Here is a 27,799-nt window from a genome sequence, read left to right as displayed (position 1 = left end):
ATATGGCAGCAGTGTTTGTAAAAATGCTTGTAAACATTGCTGTATAAATGGTGCTCAAAATACGTGTACCCTCCTGCGCCTATTTACTATACTCTCATGATAAGGAAGTTTCCACAAAGTATACAAAGAGAAAAAGGTTAAATTTGATAAGCTAAGTCGCATTTTTTTTTTAATTTCATTTGTAAACTGTGTCTGAATCATGAAAGTTTAACTTGTGTCTTTTAATAAATGAGAATAGTGCAAAATATTCATAATATATTTGTACATATCAAATTAGTCTAGAAAGCATGACATTAAATACACAATGTTTACATACCTGTCCGATCGTCCACCCTCTAAGCTGTACCTCAGATAGTTCATTCCATCTAGATACTGGCTGCTGGGAAGGGAGTCATCCCCAAGCTCTTTTAGATCTTCAGCCCTAAGGTATTCGCCTCCATCCCCTGTCATTGTATCATCTACTTGCAAAAAGATATGAACAAGCTTTAATAATATGACGCACATATTACACAATTACATTACTTAAAAGAACATTAAATACTTTGTGATTGTAAAATAAAATTTTTATTTCTGAGTAGTAAAAACTTTTAATTAACTCCTGTGAGAACTGGAACAAATCCTGTGATAAGATACCAGCAGCTGCTCAGTGTAGTAGCTCATTTATAACTGTCCCAAATTGGCTTCATCAGAGGAGGTAAGGTATGAGGCTTTTAAAGGGACACTGTACCCAAAAATTTTCTTTCATGATTCAGATTAAGCATGACATTTTAAGCAACTTTCTAATTTACTCCTATTATTATTATTATTATTATCATTTATTTGTATAGCGCCGCCAAATTCCGTAGCGCTGGAATATTATCACATTTTCTTCATTCTCTTGGTATCTTTATTTAAAATGCAAGAATGTAAGTTTAGATGCCGGCCCATTTTTGGTGAACAACCTGGGTTGTCCTTGCTGATTGGTGGATAAATTCATCCACAAATAAAAAATTGCTGTCCAGAGTACTGAACCCAAAAAAAGCATAGTTGCCTTCTTTTTTAAATAAAGATAGCAAGAGAACAAAGAAAAATTGATAATAGGAGTAACTTAGAAAGTTGCTTAAAATTGCATGCTCTTTCTGAATTACAAAACAAAATTTTGGGTTCAGTGTCCCTTTAAGGTTCCTCCAAAACAACACAAAACTTTACTTTTATTCATAATAATTACATTTAGCATTAAACAAATAGCTGATTTTCAAGAAAAAGTCCCCAGCATTGGGACAACCTGCATATTGAGAGAAGGTGATACAAAGGCAGTGTAAATGCATAAGACACAATGGGAGAAGATCACATACATTTCTGGGAGGGCTGGAAAGATGACAATGCAGGAGAGAATATGAAACAATTGGATGAAATGAGCAGATAGTGTTGAAAGGATGATACAAAGGGGAGAAATACGGCAGCACAAATGCAAATCAGAGAAACAACGTATAGTATACCGGACATTATAAGCCTTAACATTTGTGTTCAGTAAATGCTGTATAACAATGGAATTGATCACAATCTTTTGGAAAATATTTTTTTGACAAAAATAATTATTAAATTATTATTATTATTAATTATTAAAGTCTATGTGGATTTTTGGAGATTTTCTAAAGAATTGTGATCAACCCCTATATACTATTTTCATAACATGAAAAACTCACAACCATGTAAACAGAATTTCTTTGATCAATGATGTTAACAGTCAAAATCAGAGCACTGTGTGGGCTGAATATATCTAAAATAAATTTAAACTTTGAAACTCATTTGATAATTTAAAAGGACATTAAATTCAAAATGTAATTCACAATAACAAGCTTAATTATGCATAATAAAAACAAACACTTTAATATACTTTTTTCTATTTTGACTGCTTTTTTTGTCATTTAAATCTGAAAATGTTTGTTTTTCCATGTCCATCTAGAGAGGCTGGAGATTATTCAGTTCTGATCCCTGATTCACTTACATGCTGTACACTAATTGTACAGGGATAATTTATATCTATGCCAAATTCGCTGTAGAAAAGGAGATAACAAACATCCAAGAGGCTTTTTCATTAATTTCAGAATTAAATGTTTTTAAAATATTTATGTTCGATGTAGATCTTTTGCAGTTCAGTAATTACTTTCTGGTGCACATATAAAAATGACTTTAATGTCCCTTTAAGTAGGTAGGAATGGGTTGAAGAAACATGCTCCAGGTTAGCATAAATGTTTTGTAATTAACAGTAAATAAGACAAAGTTTTAGTATTTCACGGTTTTAAATCCACACATGGTTATTACCACAATATTGTGTTAGGAATACTTATCAGCCAACAAGCAAACCAACTCCAACTTTACAGCACCTCAAAGTAGACAAGTTTAGTTCATGCCTGTACGTAATACCTTGCAGACTAAGCAGTTCCCCATCAGACAACTGTTCACCATCAAAGAATTTACTGGCTGCATAAAGCACAATTCAGTTCAAGAAAATGTTGGAACAAAAACTGATGCGTACAGCCAATTTACTAAACCGCGAGAAGATGAAGTTCTACAACTTACAGACAGATAACTCATCTCAACGAAAGGTTGCTAGGTGAGCAATAAAGGATATGTGGTGATGCTGACTAACAGTGAAAACAATATATGACTTAAATATTCAGGAGGGGTTGTTAAACACCAAGGGCTAGATTACAAGTGGAGCAGTAATTAGTGCTCCTGTGAGAGTGCTAATACCGATGAAAGTAAACTTTTTAAGTGCAGGTTAGCATACATATTACAAGTTAAAAGTATTTTTTTTTGCACGCCAGCTAAAACACGACACTCGCAAACTTCAAGACTTCAGATAACGCGGCCGTGTTAACTTCTCCCCATAGACTTCAATGGAGCATGCTGAAGGAAATAAACCTAATACTAATCGATTGCTTACCCGACATTTAACCATGTGCACTATACCGAAGGTAGTTCTGCTTATTTTACATTCCAATGTTTTTAACATAAAAGATTTTTTTTTTTAAATATATATATATATATATATATATATATATTTGTAAAATAAATACTTATATGAATATATATATAGGTATAGATATATACAGATATATAGGAATATCTACTTAAAAATACTTAGAACATTTCCCCTTATGTGAAGAATGTGGAATGTAAAATATGTACAGTAAACACACCGTAAAACATTACTAAACATTAATATTCAAAAAAACATAATTTATGCTTACCTGATAAATTCCTTTCTCCTGTAGTGTAGTCAGTCCACGGGTCATCATTACTTATGGGATATTAACTCCTCCCCAACAGGAAGTGCAAGAGGATCACCCAAGCAGAGCTGGCATATAGCTCCTCCCCTCTACGTCACACCCAGTCATTCGACCGAGAACCAAACGAGAAAGGAGAAACTATAGGGTGCAGTGGTGACTGGAGTATAATTTAAAATTTAGACCTGCCATAAAAAAACAGGGCGGGCCGTGGACTGACTACACTACAGGAGAAAGGAATTTATCAGGTAAGCATAAATTATGTTTTCTCCTGTTAAGTGTAGTCAGTCCACGGGTCATCATTACTTATGGGATACCAATACCAAAGCTAAAGTACACGGATGACGGGAGGGACAGGCAGGATCTTTATACGGAAGGAACCACTGCCTGAAGAACCTTTCTCCCAAAAACAGCCTCCGAAGAAGCAAAAGTGTCAAATTTGTAAAATTTGGAAAAAGTATGAAGAGAAGACCAAGTTGCAGCCTTGCAAATCTGTTCAACAGAGGCCTCATTCTTAAAGGCCCAAGTGGAAGCCACAGCTCTAGTAGAATGAGCTGTAATTCTTTCAGGAGGCTGCTGTCCAGCAGTCTCATAGGCTAAACGTATTATGCTACGAAGCCAGAAAGAGAGGTAGCAGAAGCTTTTTGACCTCTCCTCTTGTCCAGAATAAACGACAAACAGGGAAGAAGTTTGGCGAAAATCTTTAGTTGCCTGTAAATAAAATTTCAGGGCACGGACTACATCCAGATTGTGTAGAAGTCGTTCCTTCTTTGAAGAAGGGTTAGGACACAATGATGGAACAACAATCTCTTGATTGATATTCCTATTAGTGACTACCTTAGGTAAGAACCCAGGTTTAGTACGCAGAACTACCTTGTCTGAATGAAAAATCAGATAAGGAGAATCACAATGTAAGGCCGATAACTCAGAGACTCTTCGAGCCGAGGAAATAGCCATTAAAAACAGAACTTTCCAAGATAACAATTTGATATCAATGGAATGAAGGGGTTCAAACGGAACACCCTGTAAAACGTTAAGAACTAAATTTAAGCTCCATGGTGGAGCAACAGTTTTAAACACAGGCTTAATCCTGGCCAAAGCCTGACAAAAAGCCTGAACGTCTGGAACTTCTGACAGACGTTTGTGTAAAAGAATGGACAGAGCTGAAATCTGTCCCTTTAAGGAACTAGCAGATAAACCCTTTTCTAAACCTTCTTGTAGAAAAGACAATATCCTAGGAATCCTAACCTTACTCCATGAGTAACTCTTGGATTCGCACCAATGTAAGTATTTACGCCATATTTTATGGTAAATCTTTCTGGTAACAGGTTTCCTAGCCTGTATTAAGGTATCAATTACTGACTCCGAAAATCCACGCTTTGATAAAATCAAGCGTTCAATTTCCAAGCAGTCAGCTTCAGAGAAATTAGATTTTGATGTTTGAAAGGACCCTGGATCAGAAGGTCCTGTCTCAGAGGCAGAGACCAAGGTGGACAGGATGACATGTCCACTAGATCTGCATACCAGGTCCTGCGTGGCCACGCAGGCGCTATTAGAATCACCGATGCTCTCTCCTGTTTGATCCTGGCAATCAATCGAGGAAGCATCGGGAAGGGTGGAAACACATAAGCCATCCCGAAGGTCCAAGGTGCTGTCAAAGCATCTACCAGGACCGCTCCCGGGTCCCTGGACCTGGACCCGTAACAAGGAAGCTTGGCGTTCTGGCGAGACGCCATGAGATCTATATCTGGTTTGCCCCAACGTCAAAGTATTTGGGTAAAGACCTCCGGATGAAGTTCCCACTCCCCCGGATGAAAAGTCTGACGACTTAGGAAATCCGCCTCCCAGTTCTCCACTCCCGGAATGTGGATCGCTGACAGGTGGCAAGAGTGAGACTCTGCCCAGCGAATTATCTTTGATACTTCCATCATCGCTAGGGAGCTTCTTGTCCCTCCTTGATGGTTGATGTAAGCTACAGTCGTGATGTTGTCCGACTGAAACCTGATGAACCTCCGAGTTGTTAACTGAGGCCAAGCCAGAAGGGCATTGAGAACTGCTCTCAATTCCAGAATGTTTATTGGAAGGAGACTCTCCTCCTGAGTCCATGATCCTTGAGCCTTCAGGGAATTCCAGACAGTGCCCCAACCTAGAAGCTGGCGTCTGTTGTTACAATCGTCCAGTCTGGTCTGCTGAAGGGCATCCCCCTGGACAGATGTGGCCAAGAAAGCCACCATAGAAGAGAATTTCTGGTCTCTTGATCCAGATTCAGAGTAGGGGACAAATCTGAGTAATCCCTATTCCACTAACTTAGCATGCACAATTGCAGCGGTCTGAGATGCAGGCGTGCAAAGGGTACTATGTCCATTGCCGCTACCATTAAGCCGATTACCTCCATGCATTGAGCCACTGACGGGTGTTGAATGGAATGAAGGACACGGCAAGCATTTTGAAGCTTTGTTAACCTGTCCTCTGTCAGGTAAATCTTCATTTCTACAGAATCTATAAGAGTCCCCAAGAAGGGAACTCTTGTGAGTGGTAAGAGAGAACTCTTCTCTTCGTTCACCTTCCACCCATGCGACCTTAGAAATGCCAGTACTAACTCTGTATGAGACTTGGCAGTTTGAAAGCTTGACGCTTGTATCAGAATGTTGTCTAGGTACGGAGCCACCGAAATTCCTCGTGGTCTTAGTACCACCAGAAGAGAGCCCAGAACCTTTGTGAAGATTCTTGGAGCCGTAGCCAACCCAAATGGAAGAGCTACAAACTGGTAATGCCTGTCTAGGAAGGCAAACCTTAGATACCGGAAATGATCTTTGTGAATCGGTATGTGAAGGTAGGCATCCTTTAAATCCACTGTGGTCATGTACTGACCCTTTTGGATCATGGGTAAGATTGTCCGAATAGTTTCCATTTTGAACGATGGAACTCTTAGGAATTTGTTTAGGATCTTTAAATCCAAGATTGGTCTGAAGGTTCCTTCTTTCTTGGGAACCACAAACAGATTTGAGTAAAACCCTTGTCCGTGTTCTGACCTCGGAACCGGATGGATAACTCCCATTAGTAAAAGATCTTGTACACAGCGTAGAAACGCCTCTTTCTTTATCTGGTTTGTTGACAACCTTGAAAGATGAAATCTCCCTTTTGGGGGAGAGGTTTTGAAGTCCAGAAGATATCCCTGAGATATGATCTCTAACGCCCAGGGATCCTGGACATCTCTTGCCCAAGCCTGGGCGAAGAGAGAAAGTCTGCCCCCCACTAGATCCGTTCCCGGATCGGGGGCCCTCAATTCATGCTGTCTTAGGGGCAGCAGCAGGTTTTCTGGCCTGCTTGCCCTTGTTCCAGGTCTGGTTAGGTTTCCAGCCTTGTCTGTAGCGAGCAACAGCTCCTTCCTGTTTTGGAGCAGAGGAAGTTGATGCTGCTCCTGCCTTGAAGTTACGAAAGGCACGAAAATTAGACTGTCTAGCCCTAGGTTTGGCTCTGTCTTGAGGCAGGGCATGGCCTTTACCTCCTGTAATATCAGCGATAATTTCTTTCAAACCGGGCCCGAATAAGGTCTGCCCCTTGAAAGGTATGTTAAGTAATTTAGATTTAGAAGTAACATCAGCTGACCAGGATTTTAGCCACAGTGCTCTACGTGCCTGAATGGCGAATCCGGAATTCTTAGCCGTAAGTTTAGTTAAATGTACTACGGCATCTGAAATAAATGAATTAGCTAGCTTAAGGGTTTTAAGCTTGTTTGAAATCTCATCTATTGGCGCTGAGTCAAGAGTCTCTTCCAGAGACTCGAACCAAAATGTGGCCACAGCCGTGACAGACGCAATACATGCAAGGGGTTGCAATATAAAACCTTGTTGAACAAACATTTTCTTAAGGTAACCCTCTAACTTTTTATCCATTGGATCTGAAAAAGCACAGCTATCCTCCACCGGGATAGTGGTACGCTTAGCCAGAGTAGAAACCGCTCCCTCCACCTTAGGGACCATCTGCCATAAGTCCCGTGTGGTGGCGTCTATTGGAAACATTTTTCTAAATACAGGAGGGGGGGAAAAGGGTACACCGGGCCTATCCCACTCCTTAGTAATAATCTCTGTAAGCCTCTTAGGTATAGGAAAGACGTCAGTACACGCCGGTACCGCATAGTATCTATCCAGCCTACATAATTTCTCTGGGATTGCAACGGTGTTACAATCATTCAGAGCCGCTAATACCTCCCCTAGCAGTACACGGAGGTTTTCTAGTTTAAACTTAAAATTTGAAATGTCTGAATCCAGTCTATTTGGATCAGAACCGTCACCTGCAGAATGAAGCTCTCCGTCCTCATGTTCTGCAAATTGTGACGCAGTATCTGACATGGCCCTATTATTATCAGCGCACTCTGTTCTCACCCCAGAGTGATCTCGCTTACCTCTAAGTTCTGGTAATTTAGACAAAACTTCAGTCATAACATTAGCCATGTCCTGTAGGGTGATTTGTAATGGCCGCCCTGATGTACTTGGCGTTACAATATCACGCACCTCCCGAGCGGGAGATGCAGGTACTGACACGTGAGGCAAGTTAGTCGGCATAACTTCCCCCTCGTTGTTTGGTGAATGATGTTCAACATGTACAGATTGACTTTTATTTAAAGTAGCATCAATGCAATTAGTACATAAATTTCTATTGGGCTCCACCTTGGCTTTTGCACATATAGCACAGAGATATTCCTCTGAGTCAGACATGTTTAACAAACTAGCAATTAGACTAGCAAGCTTGGAAATACCTTTCAACTAAATTTACAAGTAATATGTAAAACGTTCTGTGCCTTTAAGAAGCACAGAAAAAACTATGACAGTTGAATAACAATGAACCGGAGAAGTTATAAAAACCAAATTTTTCCCGGTAAAAGCATAAATTTAGCAAAGGATTGCACCCATTAGCAATGGATGACTAACCCTTAATAGCAGAAAAAAATGTATAAAATTTAAAATATAAACGTTTTTTATCACAGTCAAAGCACAATCTCACAGGTCTGCTGTGAGTGATTACCTCCCTCAAAATAAGTTTTGAAGACCCTTGAGCTCTGTAGAGACGTTCCGGATCATGCAGGGAGAGAAACAGACTTGTGACTGAATTTCTAATGCGTAGCAAAAGCGCCAAAATAGGCCCCTCCCCCTCACACACAACAGTGAGGGAAGTTCAGTGAAACTGTTTTAAATTTAAAATAAACGACAGCCATGTGGAAAATAGTGCCCAAAACAATTTTTCACCAAGTACCTCAGATAATTAAACGATTTAACATGCCAGCAAACGTTTAAAATCTAATAATATGAAATGTCATTAAAAAGCCTGCTGCTAGTCGTTCCCACTGCAAGTTAGGCTAAAAGTTATATGCATACAGTATTGTCCCAGTGAAGTGCCATTCCCCAGAATACTGAAGTGTAAACATATATACATAACAGCCTGATACCAGTTGCTACTACTGCATTTAAGGCTGAACTTACATTATATCGGTATTGGCAGTATTTTCTCAGTCAATTCCATTCCTCAGAAAATAATATACTGCAACATACCTCTTTGCAGGTGAACCTGCCCGCTGTCCCCTGATCTGAAGTTTACCTCACTCCTCAGAATGTCCGAGAACAGCAAAATGAATCTTAGTTACGTCCGCTAAGATCATACAAAAACTCAGGTAGATTCTTCTTCAAATTCTACCAGAGAAGAAACAACACACTCCGGTGCCGTTTAAAATAACAAACTTTTGATTGAAGATATAAAAACTAAATATAATCACCACAGTCCTCTCACACATCCTATCTATTAGTTGGGTGCAAGAGAATGACTGGGTGTGACGTAGAGGGGAGGAGCTATATGGCAGCTCTGCTTGGGTGATCCTCTTGCACTTCCTGTTGGGGAGGAGTTAATATCCCATAAGTAATGATGACCCGTGGACTGACTACACTTAACAGGAGAAAACAAATTATTTTTCTTGTTTTCAGGTATTTGAGTGGAAAGGGTTCCAAAGTGTGTGTAAATATGTATGTATATATATATATATATATATATATATATATAGTATATATATATATATGTGTGTGTGTGTGTTTATATGTGTATACTTGTATAGATACATAAATATACATCAGTCAGCCACCAATTGTGCAAGTTCTCCCACTTAAGAAGATGAGAGAGGCCTGTAATTTTCATCATAGGTATACCTCAACTATGAGAGACAAAATGTGGAAACAAATCCAGACAATCACATTGTCTGATTTGAAAAGAATTTATTTGCAAATTATGGTGGAAAATAAGTATTTGGTCAATATCAAAAGTTCATCTCAATACTTTGTTATATATCCTTTGTTGGCAATGACAGAGGTCAAAAGTTTTCTGTAAGTCTTTACAAGGTTGTCACACACTGTTGCTGGTATGTTGGCCCATTCCTGCATGCAAATCTCCTCTAGAGCAGTGATGTTTTAGGGCTGTCGCTGGGCAACACAGACTTTCAACTCCCTCCAAAGGTTTTCTATGGGGTTAAGATCTGGAGACTGGCTAGGCCACTCCAGGACCTTGAAATGCTTCTTACGAAGCCACTCCTTCGTTGCCCGGGCGGTGTGTTTGGGATCATTGTCATGCTGAAAGACCCAGCCACGTTTCATCTTCAATGCCCTTGCTGATGGAAGGTTTGCACTCAAAATCTCACGATACATGGCCACATTCATTCTTTCATGTACACGGATCAGTCGTCCTGTTCCCTTTGCAGAGAAACAGCCCCAGAGCACGATGTTGCCACCCCCATGCTTCACAGTAGGTATGGTGTTCTTTGGTTGCAACTCAGCAAACACGACGAGTTGTGTTTCTACGAAACAGTTCTACTTTGGTTTCATCTGACCATATGAAATTCTCCCAATTCACCTCTGGATCATCCAAATGCTCTCTAGCATACTTCAGACGGGCCCGAACATGTACTGGCTTAAGCAGGGGGACAAGTCTGGCACTGCAGGATCTGAGTCCCTGGCGGCGTAGTGTGTTACTGATGGTAGCCTTTGTTACGTTGGTCCTAGCTCTCTGCAGGTCATTCACTAGGTCCCCCCGTGTGGTTCTGGAATGTTTGCTCACCGTTCTTGTGTTCATTTTGACCCCACGGGGTGAGATCTTGCGTGGAGCCCCAGATTGAGGGAGATTATCAGTGGTCTTGTATGTCTTCCATTTTCTAATTATTGCTCCCACAGTTGATTTCTTCACACCAAGCTGCTTGCCTATTGCAGATTCAGTCTTCCCAGCCTGGTGCAGGTTTACAATTTTGTTTCTGGTGTCCTTCGACAGCTCTTTGGTCTTCACCATAGTGGAGTTTGGAGTGTGACTGTTTGAGGTTGTGGACAGGTGTCTTTTATACTGATAACAAGTTCAAACAGGTGCCATTAATACAGGTAATGAGTGGAGGACAGAGGAGCCTCTTAAAAAAGAAGATACAGGTCTGTGAGAGCCAGAAATCTTGCTTGTTTGTAGGTGACCAAATACTTATTTTCCACCATAATATGCAAATAAATTCTTTCCAAATCAGACAATGTGATTGTCTGGATTTCTTTCCACATTTTGTCTCTCATAGTATGATGAAAATTACAGGCCTCTCTCATCTTCTTAAGTGGGAGAACTTGCACAATTGGTGGCTGACTAAATACTTTTTTCCCCCACTGTATATATATATATATATGTATCAGGGTTCAAAATTTCCACTAGCCATTGGCGAGTGGAAATTTTACAGTAGCGAAAGTTAGTGAGTGAATGTCTACTAATATTTTCTAAAGGGATATTATATATACATGACAGAGCAAGAATGTTATTCATCTAGGGCTATAGAGACCCCATAGTGCTTAGACTGTTACTTCTGAGAGGGTAAATGGGTGCAGAGAGTGACTGGAGAGGAAAAGTGAAAGTGGAGAAAAGGAAAGCATTAAAGGGACAGTATACACCCATTTTAATTTAACTGCATGTAATATATACTACTTTAAAGAATAATATGCACAGATACTGATCTAAAAATCCAGTATAAAACCTTTAAAAACTTACTTAGAGGCTCCTAGTTTAGCACTGTTAACAATATTAGCTGAAACACCCACTGAAAGTGGGAAATAGCAGACACCCCCTCCCCCTTCCTCTGCATATGAAAAGACTCTACACAAACAAAAGCAAGCTGGAGTAGGTATACATCAGTATTCTCCTAAAACTTTGGGGCTTGGTTAGGAGTCTGAAAATCAGCTATATGTTATTTAAAAATAAGCAAAACTATAAAAAATAAATGAAAAAAATAGCTGTACAAATGGATCATCTACAAAACATGTATGCAAAGAAACATCTAGTGCATAATGTCTCTTTAAGAAAGAGTGGTGAAAGAGTGTAATGAGAAGGTAGGGGGTAAAAAGAGAGACTGAAGAGAGGAGGGAGTGGAGAAAAACAGATGAGAGGTTATAAATATAAAACATTTTTTCCAGGTATGCTATGACCTCACATTAAAGGGACAGTACACTGTAAAATTGTTTTTCTATTTATGTATTTTTAATGACTTGTTATACCAGTTACAGAGTATAAAATGTATGAGAAATTACATTTTCAGGTTTATTTGTGTATATGAAGTAGCTGGTTTTGTGCTTTTAAACCACAGCCTATTACAATGGGTTGAGTTTCAGGTAATATCATATCTCATTATGTTATCACTTTGTGTACACACACTTGCTTCCGTATCTTATATCTGTATGGAAAAACAAAGCTCAATACTTAGAGAAAACAATGAAAAATTAACATTTTATTACTTAACTATCCTGAACCACACTGGGAGTGTAATTTCTTCTGCTGGCTGTGTTTACTTAGGCTATTCAATAGCTGAGACTCCAGTTAACTTCTACTTTAGGTGGGGATACCACAGGCTAAATCAGCTATTTATAATGCCAACATAGGGGTAAAGGAGCTACTTGTAAACAATTTAATACACTCCAGCAGGTAAAATGGATCATTGGGAACAATTTAAAGGGGAGAATTTTTTTATGTGAACTGTCCCTTTAATGTCAACACTTTCTGCACAATTACTGCACAATAAGGTGTTTCACATTGGCTAAACATATGCAAAGTGGGGGGGTTAGTGGGTGTGTGCGGGGGAGTGGTTGTGATCAAAAGTGGCGAGTAATATTTTGGGCTGGCTAGTGGTTTAGAGCTTGAAATTTTGAGCCCTGTATATATACATATATATATATATATATATATAAACATACACATATTTGTGTTTGGTGCAACTTTTTTTAGCCGCGCAAATTTAGTTTGTGCTTGTGTGGTCGCGATTATTTTCAACTAATACCGTGCCAAAGTTAGAGCGGTTGTTTTACTGGTATTGCGGCTTACACTACGCTTAGCACGTCACTTGTAATCTAGCCCTAAGTACACAAAACCTACTGTAATTAATGTCTTAAATTTAAGATAATGTCATAGCACTGTGCATTTTAATTTACTATAGAGTTAGATCTCATAAACATTGTATGAAATATACAAGACATAAATTGGGTGCATTTGTGGTTGTGGTCTCTTTTTACATTGTTATGTTTTATTTCTTTATATGTAGAGCAAATATAAAGGTACCAAGCAACAAATATGATGCCTCTGGTATAGACCCATTGTTAGCTAAATTAATATTGTGCTAACATCATATAGCAATCATCCAGTCTTGTTCAGATGTCATATGATGGAACGGTAACTGATATGTTTGTATGCAGAACTTCCTTTCTCACATATATATTAAATGTGTTCATAATGAAGGCTGGCTCTATAACAGGCCCTGGTGGGACCATGGAACCCAAGCATCATCTAAAAGGGGCAGCATATAAGGAGAATATGGTTGTCTTAAATAATATAAAAGTCACTTGTATATGTCTATGATACCCCTCTGCCTTTAAGACAATTAAATGCAGTGCAATGCTTGTGTTAAGACTGCAGTGAAAATCAAATTAGGTTTGTCATCTGATTCTCTGATCATTCAGCCCTGGTGAGTACTCCATATCTTATTATGCTTAAAGGGATAATAAACCCAATTTTAGTATTTTAATTTACTCCTATTATCAATTTTTCTTTGTTCTTTTGCCATCTTTATTTAAAAAGCATGAATGTTAAGCTTAGGAGCCAGCCCATTTTAGGTTTAGCACCATGGATAGCGCTTGCTTATTGGTGGCTACATTTAGCTAACCAATAAGCAAGCATAGCCCAGGTTCTGAACCAAAAATGGGCCGGCTTCTAAGCTTTACATTCCTGCTTTATAAATAAACATACTAAGAGAATGAAGAAAAATTGATAATAGGAGTAAATTACAAAGTTGCTCTATCTGAATCGTGAGATATTTTTTGGTTTAGTGTCCCTTTAAAGTATTGGAAAGGTAAATTTAAAACAGTACCTAGATATGTTTAATTGATGTCTTCTCTAACAAGTTTATTGCTATACATGTGCATTGCTATACTAAGCATATCCATGGAGCGATTGAATGATACCCATACTACTGCCAGTATGTACGGTGTATATATGAGCACATCTTAACCTCCTATGGAAGCACATTTGTGAGGCAACATATTAATTAAAATCATTTGTTGCTATATATATCTGGGAATCCTGTGTATTTTTATTTGTTTACAAACATATTCTATTTTTATACTGATAGCACATATTACATTTGCTCCTGGTAAAATAGTGTGTGTAAAGGTACCACGAAGAAGGATATTTTGTTGTCTTTGGGATCATTACCATGACAAGCATAACAACTCTAATAAAGTCATCTAACATCAGATACTTTTCTACGGTCTGAATCTCTTTAGCTCATTAGAACTAAATGACCGCTAACATGATGTTTTCCCTGAAAACATTGTTATATACATAAGGTTACAAGCGTATCACACTGGTATCTCACCTTCTTCATCAGAGACCTCAAGCACTTCTGTCATTGTTTCAGGCACATTTAGTTTGTGTTTCTCTGTCACAGTCTACAAAAGAAAGGTAAAAAAAACAAAGCAGCAGATGAATCTGATTTTTTTTGTTTCTTTTATTATAATGCACAGCAGGAAGAGATCTCACAATCACACTGCAAGATCAGTTATTGCCAACATCAAAGAAAACAGAACAATCATGTCTTCAAACTCTAAGTGCTATTTAAAACAGACAATATTCCCCAAGGAGAATAATCATGGGGTATCCATTTCTCATTTCCTCTTCCAAACTAATATGCATAAATGGACTGTTTTCAATTACTCAAAACCAGAGGTGCCAGAAATAGACTAGATTTTTCTCAAGAATAGTACAGTACATTTTCACAGTAATAGGAACATATCTATATAAAGCAGGAAGACATACAGGAGCACGAGACAAAAAAATAAAAAAATAATTTACATGAGATTAAATGGATATGAAACTCAAATTAAAAAAAAAAAAAAATTCCAATGGACAGTTCAAAACTGGGAAAGAAATTCACCAGTTGGATTCATAAAGCTTGGAACGTAATCCCAACACAGTAAAGCAGTTCCATTTACAACCATCCTGATACTGAAATATTGCAATCTGCATATTAAAACAAATCAAAGGGGTACCACATAGCAAAGCACCGTATATCCCATGGTAAAGAATGAAAGTATATAGTAAATTCACAAGGTGGTATAGCACTATGAATTAGTGTGAGGTGTGCAGGATGGAATTCCCAGCAACCAGCTAGCTGTACCCTGAACTCAGGAAAGGTAATATCTTCAAGATGTTACCAGTTTACATCAGATCATAGAAAACAATGTGACAAGTTGATAATTGCACGCACTGGGCACACAAAGCTCAATTTGTCATGTCAAGGTAAACGTGATTAGTGTGCTAATTAGTGTTCCCTTTATAAGGATGAGATACATTAATTGTGCCACGCATCTTTGCAGGTTATCCTTTTTAACCAATTACTGGTAATACCAAACTGAGAGATACCAATTGTACAAGGAGGAATGTAAAGCACAGTCAGTATCACTTGACTAATCTAACCCATAGTATTTTATTATCATTAAGGCCTTATTCAAGGCCAAAGAAGGAGTTTCAGTTCATATGAAACCCAAGCATTTTCTTTTGTGACTCAGACAGAACATACCATTTTAAAAAAAAGTTTCCAATTTACTTCTATTATCAAATTTGCTTAATTCCCATGATATTCTGTGTTGAAGAGATACCTAGGTAGGCATCTGGAGCACTACATGACAGAAAATAGTGCTGCTATCTAGTGCTCTTGAAAATGGATAACATTCTTACAAAACTGCTGTCATATAGTGCTCCAGAAATCAGATAATGATAATGACCAAGCGCTAAGGGATGTCCTCTAGCTGTGCACAAATGGCTTCCTAACTAGCCCTGAAAAAATGAGAATGATACTGGTGTGTGTACAGCGCCTGTGGCCGAGAAATATACTAGGAGATAACTGACTGTGGTGCAAAACTATCCAATAATGCACATAAAATTCTATGGTTAATACAAATGTAACAATATTTATTAATCATAAAAGTTATTGCAAAAATATATTAAAAATATATTAAAACTCTATTCATGGATCCATGAGTTAAAATGTGTAAATTAAAACAATGTAATGTGTGGACATAATATGAATTGACAAAGGTCCTAGAAAATCCTGTCGTGTTGCTACACCAACAGTCTAAATATTAACTACTACAATAGTATAAAATGTCAGTAAAGAATGTCAATATGATACTGACAGATTGCAAAGGGTAATAATCAATCCCTTTTGTAAGGTGGGTTGCAAATCAAGGCGTTTAGTAAAGTCAGCAATATTCAATGTATAGCCAAGCAATAATGATGAATGACACAATGATTCAAAGTGAAAAAATAAAATTGATCAAATGATGAGAAGAAAATGGGATGAGCAAATGGAAATGAACAATTGTTGGAGGATGTGATGAAAAAATGTGATGAAAAAATGTGATCAAATTTTGAAAAAAGAGATGAAAAAATAATAACAAAAATTATATATATATGATGTGAAAAAATGACACAAATGAAGAATAAAAACTTGTGAAAAATATAAAAATATAAAAATATGATCGTGACCAAAAATAATTGCAAATCCAAATAATTCAATGCCAAAACGTTATGATCCCATGATATAAACAGAAGCAATTTTGTAATTGTAATCCAATAAATAAAATGAAGAAAGTGAAAAACCTTGTGTATTAGGTGAAGAGAATCCTTGGTGTCCTATTGGTGTTCCGTTTATCCTGTTGTTAGCAAAGTTCTTGAGTGTCCCACTCAAGAACTTTGGGACACTCAAGAACTTTGCTAACAACAGGATAAACGGAACACCAATAGGACACCAAGGATTCTCTTCACCTAATACACAAGGTTTTCACTTTTTTCATTTGATTTATTGGATTACAATTACAAAATTGCTTCTGTTTATATCATGGGATCATAACGTTTTGGCATTGAATTATTTGGATTTGCAATTATTTTTGGTCACGATCATATTTTTATATTTTTCACAAGTTTTTATTCTTCATTTGTGTCATTTTTTCACATCATATATATATATATATATGTTAATTTTTGCTATAATTTTGTTATCTTTTTTTCATCACTTTTTTCAATATTTGATCACATTTTTCATCACATTTTTTCATCACATCCTCCAACAATTGTTCATTTCCATTTGCTCATCCCATTTTCTTATCATCATTTGATCAATTTTATTTTTTCACTTTGAATCATTGGCCTCTAGTTATCAAGCTCCGTAAGGAGCTTGATGGCCTCTGTTTCTGGCGAGTCTTGAGACTCGCCAGAAACAGCATTTATGAAGCAGCGGTCACAAAGACCACTGCTCCATAACCTGTCCACCTGCTCTGAGCAGGCGGACACACATCGCCGGAAATCAACCCGATCGAGTACGATCGGGTTGATTGAAACTTCCCTGCTGGCGGCCCATTGGCCGCGAGTCTGCAGGGGGCGGTGTTGCACCAGCAGCTCTTGTGAGCTGCTGGTGCAATGCTGAATACGGCGAACGTATTGCTCGCCGTATTCAGCGATGTCTGTCGGACCTCATCCGCACTGTCGGATCAGGTCCGACAAACAATGATAACTAGAGGCCATTGTGTCATTCATCATTATTGCTTAGCTATACATTTAATATTGCTGACTTTACTAAACACCTTGATTTACAACCCACCTTACAAAAGGGATTGATCATTACCGTTTGCAATCTGCCAGTATCATATTGACATTCTTTACTGACATTTTATACTATTGTAGTAGTTAAAGGGACGGTCTACACCAGAATTTTTATTGTTTTAAAAGATAGATAATCCCTTTATTACCCATTCCCCAGTTTTGCATAACAAACACAGTTATATTAATACACTTTTAACCTCTGTGATTATCTTGTATCTAAGCCTCTGCAAACTGCCCCCTTGTTTCAGTTCTTTTGACAGACTTGCAGTTTAGCCAATCAGTGCCTGCTCCCAGATAACTTCACGCGTACGAGCACAGTGTTATCTATATGAAATACATGAACTAACACCCTCTAGTGGTGAAAAACTGTTAAAATGCATTCTGAAAAGAGGTGGCCTTCAAGGTCTAAGAAATTAGCATATGAACCTCCTAGGTTAAGCTTTCAGCTAAGAATACCAAGAGTACAAAGCAAAATTGGTGATAAAAGTAAATTGGAAAATTGTTTAAAATTACATGCTCTATCTGAATCATTAAAGTTTTTTTTGGCCTAGACTGTCCCTTTAATATTTAGACTGTTGGTGTAGCAACACGACAGGATTTTCTAGGACCTTTGTCAATTCATATTATGTCCACACATTACATTGTTTTAATTTACACATTTTAACTCATGGATCCATGAATAGAGTTTTAATATATTTTTAATATATTTTTGCAATAACTTTTATGATTAATAAATATTGTTAAATTTGTATGCGCCATAGAATTTTATGTGCATTATTGGATAGTTTTGCACCACAGTCAGTTATCTCCTAGTATATTCCTTCGACCACAGGTGCTGTACACACACCAGTATCATAAAGTGTTCCAGAAACAGGCCAGCTCCTAAGCATACATCCCAGCTTTTCAACAAAAGATACCAAGAGAACAACGACAAAATGATAATAGAAGAAAATTAGACATTTGTTTAAAATTGCATGCTGAATCATGAAAGAAAACATTTGGGTTTCATGTCCCTTTAAATGAATATTAGCTTTTTTTTTCTTAAAAAAAAAAAAGAAAATTGAAAAGTCACCCTGACTAAAAAGATAATGGTAGTTTTAGCTGATCAGCTATTATTGATGTGAGTGATACTGCGTTGAATTGTATGGTATGTCTATAAAAATGCATTTAATGATTAACAAACAAAGCATAGAAATATTACAAACCTACAATAAATCAGCAAGTTCACGGGTTAAAATATTTTTCTTTTTGTTATTTATGAGAGATTTCTACAGTCAAAGATAGAACAGAAATAACAGACGGCAGGTGGGCAGTTATGTAGCTGACGCAGAGGAGGGGGAGAGTAAGGCTGCACACTGTGAGTTAGCAAGATTCACATCTGACATCTTTTATTAAGGCTGTGTGTATCTTAAAAAAGGGACATTAAATTCCAAATGCAATCCCCATAAAACATGTAGTAAATGATATTAAAAAAATACTGCATGATGCATCATGCAGGCTTCCATCGTTCTTAAAGGGACATAAATCCTTACATTTTTATTTCATGATTCAGATAGTGTATACATTTGTAAACAACTTTTGAATTTACTTCTTTTCTCAAATGTGCTTAATTTTTTTTGTATCCTTCCTTGAAGAAGCAGCAGTGAACTGCTGTGGGCTAGCTGAACACATCATTAAGCCAATCACAAGAGGTATATATGTGCAACCACCAATCCGCAGGTATATCCCAGATCCTGCGTATACCTAGGTATGCTTTTCAACGAAGGATACCAAGGGAACTAAGAAGATTAGATAAAAGAAATAAATTAGAAATATATAAAATTGTATGCTCCATCTGAATCATGAACAGAAATTTTTGGGTTTCATGTCCCTTTAAAGTAACTGTAAACATATCCCTAAATGTGGACCTGAACAGGTTATAAAGTATAATATATATTGTGTATGTGTGTGTGTATATATATATATATATATATACATATATACACACACACATATCTATTGCACAGTCAACATTTCAGAAATTCTAATAACAGACAGCTTAAGGGTTTGTTTTTTTAGAAAATAAAGTCCTTCAGCCAAATGAGGCATTAACTCACTGTAATATTTTAAAGCTTTATAACTTTTTACTTGATTTAATAAAAAAGTCTGATTGGCAGATGCATATCTTTTTGATATACTGAATGTACATATGCAGGTTTTTCTTGTTTACTGTCTATTTAAGTATGCTCCAGTTTGCCTAACTCAGCTAGCATGGATGGCAGACCTATGGCACGAGAGCCCAAGGTGGCACACATGACAAATTTACTGGCCTAAGCCTGTCCCACCAAGGGTTAGAAATGGGGCGGCCACAGAATGGCAAAACCATAGGGTTATAAAAGGTACTTTATCTAATATTTTGTTAAAAACATAATTTATGTAAGAACTTACCTGATACATTCATTTCTTTCATATTGGCAAGAGTCCATGAGCTAGTGACATATGGAATATACAATCCTACCAGGAGGGGCAAAGTTTCCCAAACCTCAAAATGCCTATAAATACACCCCTCACAACACCCACAATTCAGTTTAACGAATAGCCAAGCAGTGGGGTGATAAAGAAAGGAGTCGAAAGCATCAACAAAGGAAATTTGGAAATAATTGTGCTTTATACAAAAAGTCCATGAGCTAGTGACATATGGGATATCAATACCCAAGAAGTGGAGTCTTCCACTCAAGAGTCACTAGAGAGGGAGGGAATAAAAATAAAAACAGCCATATTCCGCTGAAAGTATTAGTCCACAACCCAAAAAAAAAAAGTTTATTTCATATTTGAAAGAAAAAAACTTAAATCAAAAGCAGAAGAATCAAACTGAAACAACTTTTCTACCAAAAACTGCTTCCGAAGAAGCAAATACATCAAAATGGTAGAATTTAGTAAATGTATGCAAAGAGGACCAAGTTGCTGCTTTGCAAATCTGATCAACTGAAGCTTCATTCTTAAAAGCCCACGAAGTGGAGACTGATCTAGTAGAATGAGCTGTAATTCTCTGAGGCGGGGTTTGACCCGATTCCAAATAAGCTTGATGAATCAAAAGTTTCAACCAAGAAGCCAAGGAAATAGCAGAAGCTTTCTGACCTTTCCTAGGACCAGAAAATAAAACAAATAGACTGGAAGTCTTCCTGAAATTTTTAGTAGCTTCCACATAATATTTCAAAGCTCTTACCACATCCAAAGAATGTAAGGATCTCTCCAAAGAATTCTTAGGATTAGGACATAAAGAAGGGACAACAATTTATCTACTAATGTTGTTAGAATTCACAACCTTAGGTAAAAATTGAAAAGAAGTCCGCAAAACTGCCTTATCCTGATGAAAAATCAGAAAAAGAGACTCACAAGAAAGAGCAGATAGCTCAGAAACTCTTCTAGCAGAAGAGATAGCCAAAAGGAACAACACTTTCCAGGAAAGTAGTTTAATGTCCAAAGAATGCATAGGCTCAAATGGAGGAGCCTGTAATGCCTTCAGAACCAAATTAAGACTCCAAGGAGGAGAAATTGATTTAATGACAGGCTTAATACGAACTAAAGCCTGTACAAAACAGTGAATATCAGGAAGTATAGCAATCTTTCTGTGAAATAAGACAGAAAGAGCTGAGATTTGTCCTTTCAAGGAACTTGCAGACAAACGCTTATCCAAACCATCCTGAAGGAACTGTAAAATTCTAGGAATTCTAAAAGAATGCCAGGAGAATTTATGAGAAGAACACCATGAATGTAAGTCTTCCAAACTCTATAATAAATCTTTCTAGAGACAGATTTACGAGCTTGTAACATAGTATTAATCACTGAGTCAGAGAAACCTCTATGACTTAGAACTAAACGTTCAATTTCCTTACCTTCAAATTTAACGATTTGAGATCCTGATGGAAAAATGGACCTTGAGATAGTAGGTCCGGTCGTAACGGAAGTGGCCAAGGCGGGCAACTGGACATTCGCACCAGATCCGCATACCAAAACCTGTGTGGCCATGCTGGAGCCAACAGCAACACAGAAGACTGTTCCATGATGATTTTGGAGATCACTATTGGAAGGAGAACTAGAGGCTGGAAGATGTAAGCAGGATGATAACACCAAGGAAGTGTCAGTGCATCCACTGCTTCCGCCTGAACATCCCTGGACCTGGACAGGTATCTGGGAAGTTTCCTGTTTAGATGAGAGGCCATGAGATTTATCTCTGGAAGACCCCACATCTGAACAATCTGAGAAAACACATCTTGATGGAGAGACCACTCCCCTGGATGTAAAGTCTGGTGGCTGATATAATCCGCCTCCCAATTGTCTACACCTGGGATATGCACCGCAGAGATTAGACAGGAGCTGGATTCCGCCCAAGCAAGTATCCGAGATACTTCTTTCATAGCTTGGGGACTGTGAGTCCCACCTTGATGATTGACATAAGCCACGGTTGTGATATTGTCTGTCTGAAAACAAATGAATGGTTCTCTCTTTAGCAGAGGCCAAGACTGAAGAGCCCTGAGAATTGCACGGAGCTCTAAAATATTTATTGGTAATCTCGCCTCTTGAGATTTCCAAACCCATTGTGCTGCCAGAGCTCCCCAAACAGCTCCCCAACCTGAAAGACTTGCATCTGTTGAGATCACAGTCCAGGTTGGCCGAACAAAAGAGGCCCCTTGAACCAAATGATGGTGATCTATCCACCATGTCAGAGAGTGTCGTACATTGGGATTCAAGGATATTAATTGTGATATCTTTGTATTATCCCTGCACCATTGATTCAGCATGCAAAGCTGTAGAGGTCTCATGTGAAAACGAGCAAAGGGGATCGCGTCCGATGCTGCAGTCATGAGACCTAAAACTTCCATGCACATAGCCACTGAAGAGAATGATTGAGAGTGAAGGTGCCGGCATGCTGCAACCAATTTTAAACGTCTCTTGTCTGTTAGAGACAGAGTCATGGACACTGAATCTATCTGGAAACCTAAAAAGGTGACCCTTGTCTGAGGAATCAAGAAACTTTTTGGTAAATTGATCCTCCAACCATGTTTCCGAAGAAACAACACTAGTTGATTTGTGTGAGATTCTGCAGTATGTAAAGACTGAGCTAGTACCAAGATATCGTACAAATAAGGAAACACCGCAATACCCTGTTCTCTGATTACAGATAGTAGGGCACCCAGAACCTTTGAAAAGATTCTTGGAGCTGTTGCTAGGCCAAATGGAAGAGCAACAAATTGGCAATGCTTGTCTAGAAAAGAGAATCTCAGAAACTGATAGTGTTCTGGATGAATCTGAATATGAAGGTATGCATCCTGCAAGTCTATTGTAGACATATAATGTCCTTGCTGAACAAAAGGCAGAATAGTTCTTATAGTCACCATCTTGAAAGTTGGTACTCTTACATAAAGATTCAAAATTTTCAGATCCAGAACTGGTCTGAACAAATTTTCTTTCTTTGGTACAATGAATAGGTTTGAATAAAACCCCAAACCTTGTTCCTGAAGAGGAACTGGCATTATTACCCCTGAAGACTCCAGGTCTGAAACACACTTCAGAAAAGCCTGAGCTTTTACTGGATTTACAGGGATGTGTGAGAGAAAAAATCTTCTCACAGGAGGTCTTACTTTGAATCCTATTTGATACCCTTGAGAGACAATGCTCTGAATCCAATGATTTTGGACTGATTTTATACAAAAATCCTTGAAAAACCTTAATCTGCCCCCTACCAGCTGAGCTGGAATGAGGGCCGCACCTTCATGCAGACTTAGGAGCAGACTTTGGTTTCCTAAATGGCTTGGATTTATTCCAATTTGAGGAAGGCTTCCAACTTACAGCAGATTGCTTGGGAGGAGGATTGAGATTTTGTTCCTTATTCTGACGAAAGGAACGAAAACGGTTAGAAGCCTTAGATTTATCCTGAGGCAAAAAAAACTCTTTTTCCTCCAGTGATAGTTGAAATAATAGAATCCAACTGAGAACCAAATAAATTATTACCTTGGAAAGAAAGAGATAGTAATCTAGATTTAGATGTCATATCAGCATTCCAAGATTTAAGCCACAAAGCTCTTCTAGCTAATACAGCTAAAGACATGGATCTAACATCAATTTTGATAATATCAAAAATGGCATCACAAATAAAATGATTAGCATGTTGCAGTAAGCGAACAATGCTAGATATGTCAAAATCCAATTCATGTTGCGCTAAATTTTCCAACCAGAAAGTTGATGCAGCCGCAACATCACCCAAAGAAATAGCAGGTCTGAGAAGATGACCTGAATATAAATAGGCCTTCCTTAGATAAGATTCAAGCTTCCTATCTAAAGGATCCTTAAAGGAAGTGCTATCTTCCATAGGAATAGTGGTACGTTTAGCAAGAGTAGAAATAGCCCCATCAACTTTGGGGATCTTTTCCCAAAACTCTATAGATTTTGCTGGTAAAGGATACAATCTCTTAAACCTTGAAGAAGGAATAAAGGAAGTACCTGGCTTATTCCATTCCCTAGAAATCATATCAGAATTTGAAATAGCCTCAGGAATGGGAAAAACACCTGGGGAAACCACAGGAGATTTAAAAACAGCATTTAAACGTTTATTAGACTGAACGTCAATAGGACTGGTTACCTCAATATCCAAAGTAATTAACACTTCTTTTAATAAAGAACGCATATACTCTATTTTAAAAAAATAAGTAGATTTGTCAGTGTCAATATCTGAGGAAGGATCTTCTTTTTCAGATAGATCCTCATCAGAAGAGGATGAATTATTATGTTGTTGGTCATTTGAAATTTCATCAGCTAAATGAGAAGTTTTAAAAGACCTTTTACATTTATTAGAAGGTGGAAATGCAGACAAAGCCTTCATAATAGAATCAGAAACAAATTCTTTAAAATTTACAGGTATATCATGCACATTAGAAGTTGAAGGAACTGCAACTGGCAATGTACTATTACTGATGGATACACTATCTGCATGTAAAAGTTTATCATGACAACTATTACAAATGACATTCGGTGGAATAATTTCTACAATTTTACAACAAATGCACTTAGCTTTGGTAGAACCGATGTCAGGCAGCAATGTTCCAGCAGAAACTTCAGAGACAGGATCAGATTGAGACATCTTGCTCAATGTAAGAGAAAAAACAACATATAAAGCAAAATTATCTATTTCCTTAAATGACAGTTTCAGGAATGGGAAAAAATGCAAAAGCATAGGCCTCTTGATAGAGAAGAAAGCAGGAGGCAAAGATCAATGGGGTATTGAAATAATGAAAAAAAATTGGCTCCAAGTATGACGCACAACCTAACATAAACTTTTTTGGCGCCAAAAATGACCGGAAATGACACACTTGCGTCACTAATGACGCCGCCATGTGAAAGGTCTCGGCGTCACGTATGACGCAGAAAATGCCGAAGTTGCGTCATAAACTTATCTTTTCACGCCAAAAAAGTTAGCGCCAAAAATGACGCAATAAAGTCTAGCATTTGACGCACCCGCGGGCCTAACACCTGCAATTGCAAAAAATAAGTCAAATTAAAAAAAGACTAAACCCCAGGTAAAAAATAAAATTCTTAAAGTGTTTACATTCCCAAATATGAAACTGACAGTCTGCAGAAGGAAATACATGAACCTGACTCATGGCAAATATAAGTACAATACATATATTTAGAACTTTATATAATTGCATAAAGTGCCAAACCATAGCTGAGAGTGTCTTAAGTAATAAAAACATACTTACCAAAAGACACCCATCCACATATAGCAGATAGCCAAACCAGTACTAAAACAGTTATTAGTAGAGGTAATGGTAAATTGAGAGTATATCGTCGATCTGAAAAGGGAGGTAGGAGATGAATCTCTACGACCGATAACAGAGAACCCATGAAATAGACCCCCGTTAGGGAAATCATCGTATTCAATAGGTGATACTCCCTTCACGTCCCTCTGACATTCGCTGTACTCTGAGAGGAATCGGGCTTCAACAATGCTGAGAAGCGCATATCAACGTAGAAATCTTAGCACAAACTTACTTCACCCCCTCCATAGGAGGCAAAGTTTGTAAAACTGAATTGTGGGTGTGGTGAGGGGTGTATTTATAGGCATTTTGAGGTTTGGGAAACTTTGCCCCTCCTGGTAGGATTGTATATCCCATATGTCACTAGCTCATGGACTCTTGCCAATTACATGAAAGAAAAGTTGAGCAATCAGAGGTAAGTCTTTACAAAGTTATTTTCAATACATTAATTACATTTATATGTCCACTGACCCTTTAATTACTGATATGTAGCATGGGTTCATAAAAAAAGTTATTTAAAGCTACAATTGTAGTCAATCAAACCAAGCAGTATTACCATATCCCTGAGGTGGAGTGTCAACAAATTTGTGCCAATTTGGTCACTTTTGAGATTTTACCTGTGCTATGTATCTAAAATAGAAATTAACACTAATGTTTCTTTACAGTCCATTTAATGTTAAAAATATATCATGGATACTTATTAGAATTTTTAAAAAGATTATGGCCAATTGGGACAGAAACACTCAAAAGACATTGCCGCCCCTGTATTAAAATGAATGCTTAGGTGAGTATAAGTACCCATTAAAATCTAAAAAGCTAAAGATGTACTTTAATGATCTTTTGCAATACAGGGGTTGATCACAATTTCTTTGAAAAAACAAATCAATTTTTTTATACATATACAGTATATATATATATATATATATATATATATATATATATATAAAATAAACTGTATTTGCTTAATTGCTTTATTAATGTTGTTTTGAAACAAATTTGGCAACGTGAATACTACTCCTATAAACTTGTGGCAATCATAAATATTCTAGGACAAGATGATCTTAGTCTTATTATCTCTCATAGGGCACCATTCTAAAATGTTTCAATTTGTGCATGAAAAGATCAGATAGCAACTGTTTTTTGTTTTGTTTTGTTTTTATTTTAAAAACACTAATAATCTAGCAATCGAATTAGAACACAATACAACTGCAAAATCTAGTTGGACACCTTAAAGACAAACAAAAAATGATAAAATATAGGCGTATCAGAGGCTTTCATAAGGATATTCAGAGACCTTCAAAGCAGCAAAAAAATACACATGGTAAAAACGAAAGTAAAAGATGAACCTGTGCTATTAATAGCACTACACTTGTAATTAAGGCCTTTATTATTTTAAATATTTTGTGCGTTTTCATCCTTATTTTTACCTTTTTTTGTTTAACAAAATAATTTGGTTTATGAAAATGCGAGCTGAGCATGCACAAGAACGTTTTCAAACTGAAAAAAAATCTGTGCAAAACGCAAACAAATGCCACTTAAAGGGACATAAAACCAAATTTTTTTCTTTCATGATTCATATAGAGCATATAATTTTAAACAACGTTCCAATTTACTTTTATTATCTTATTTGCTTCATTCTTTAGATATCTATGTTGAAGAAATAGCAATGCACATGGGTGAGCCAATCACACGAGGCATCTATGTGCAGTCACCAATCAGCAGCTACTGAGCCTATGTAGATATGCTTTTCAACAAAGCATATCAAGAGAATGAAGCAAATTAGATAATAGAAGTACATTTGAAAGTTGTTTAAAATGACATGCTCTTTCTAAACCATGAAAGAAAAAAATTGTGTTTCATATCCCTTTAATTCATTCACCTATGTGTTCAAATAGGTCCATGGTATAGAATTTGAAAAATCTTAAAATCCTTTGATAAATAGCCAAAAATGAGATTTCTTATTGAGTGGAATTGGTTGGTGGAATTGACAATATGCAATGTTTAGCAGGTGTTTTCTTACTGATTAGAATACTTGGGTGGAATTTTCCTCATGGAAGGTTTAGTGGGTGTTTTCTTACTGATTGGAATACCTGGGCAGAATTGTCCACATGCAAGCACATCTTTTCCTGGGCTGAATGCATTTGAAAAATTTTAAGATAGTTTGTGTTGGGATTTTAATACATTTTGTAATGGATTTGAATGATAAATTAGTGAACATATATATATATATATATATATATATATATATGTTCCGGGTAAAGTAAGAAATTGGGTAATTCTAGCATTACCTGGGTAAACCTGACATTACCCAAGCGGCTGTAGGTAAAGCCTGATGTAACATTATAAATCTTCTCAGAGTGCATCAAGTCACCACATCAAACATATATACAATGCACTGTAATTTACACATTTTCACTATCTTTTTTGCCTCCGATGGAGGGTTCAAGGTTCCTCAAGGTCCACTTGGGGTGGATGACAGAGGATTGGCGGGGCGCCTTCCTTGAAACTCTCAGGGAGAGGCAAAAAAAAAATAGT

The 27,799-nt window shown here is 37.3% G+C and overlaps 1 protein-coding gene across 19 annotated transcripts in view; it reads right to left on the bottom strand.

Annotated features, from left to right (window-relative positions):
- ANK2 (ankyrin 2) overlaps positions 1-27,799 on the bottom strand; it is a 469,556-nt gene that overhangs the window by 160,343 nt on the left and 281,414 nt on the right. For 18 of the 19 annotated variants that reach the window (XM_053703568.1, XM_053703580.1, XM_053703565.1 and 15 more), the window contains 3 exons: positions 14,188-14,260; positions 2,407-2,463; positions 317-458 (listed from right to left, as the gene is read on the bottom strand). In XM_053703568.1, coding sequence (XP_053559543.1) covers positions 317-458; positions 2,407-2,463; positions 14,188-14,260 — 272 coding nt within the window. The remainder of the gene's footprint in view (positions 1-316; positions 459-2,406; positions 2,464-14,187; positions 14,261-27,799) is intronic. The other variant, XM_053703569.1, reaches the window with a different exon arrangement.

Source organism: Bombina bombina, chromosome 2 (assembly GCF_027579735.1).
Source record: "Bombina bombina isolate aBomBom1 chromosome 2, aBomBom1.pri, whole genome shotgun sequence".
NCBI lineage: Eukaryota > Metazoa > Chordata > Amphibia > Anura > Bombinatoridae > Bombina > Bombina bombina.
This window is presented reverse-complemented; position numbering and strand designations above follow the sequence as displayed.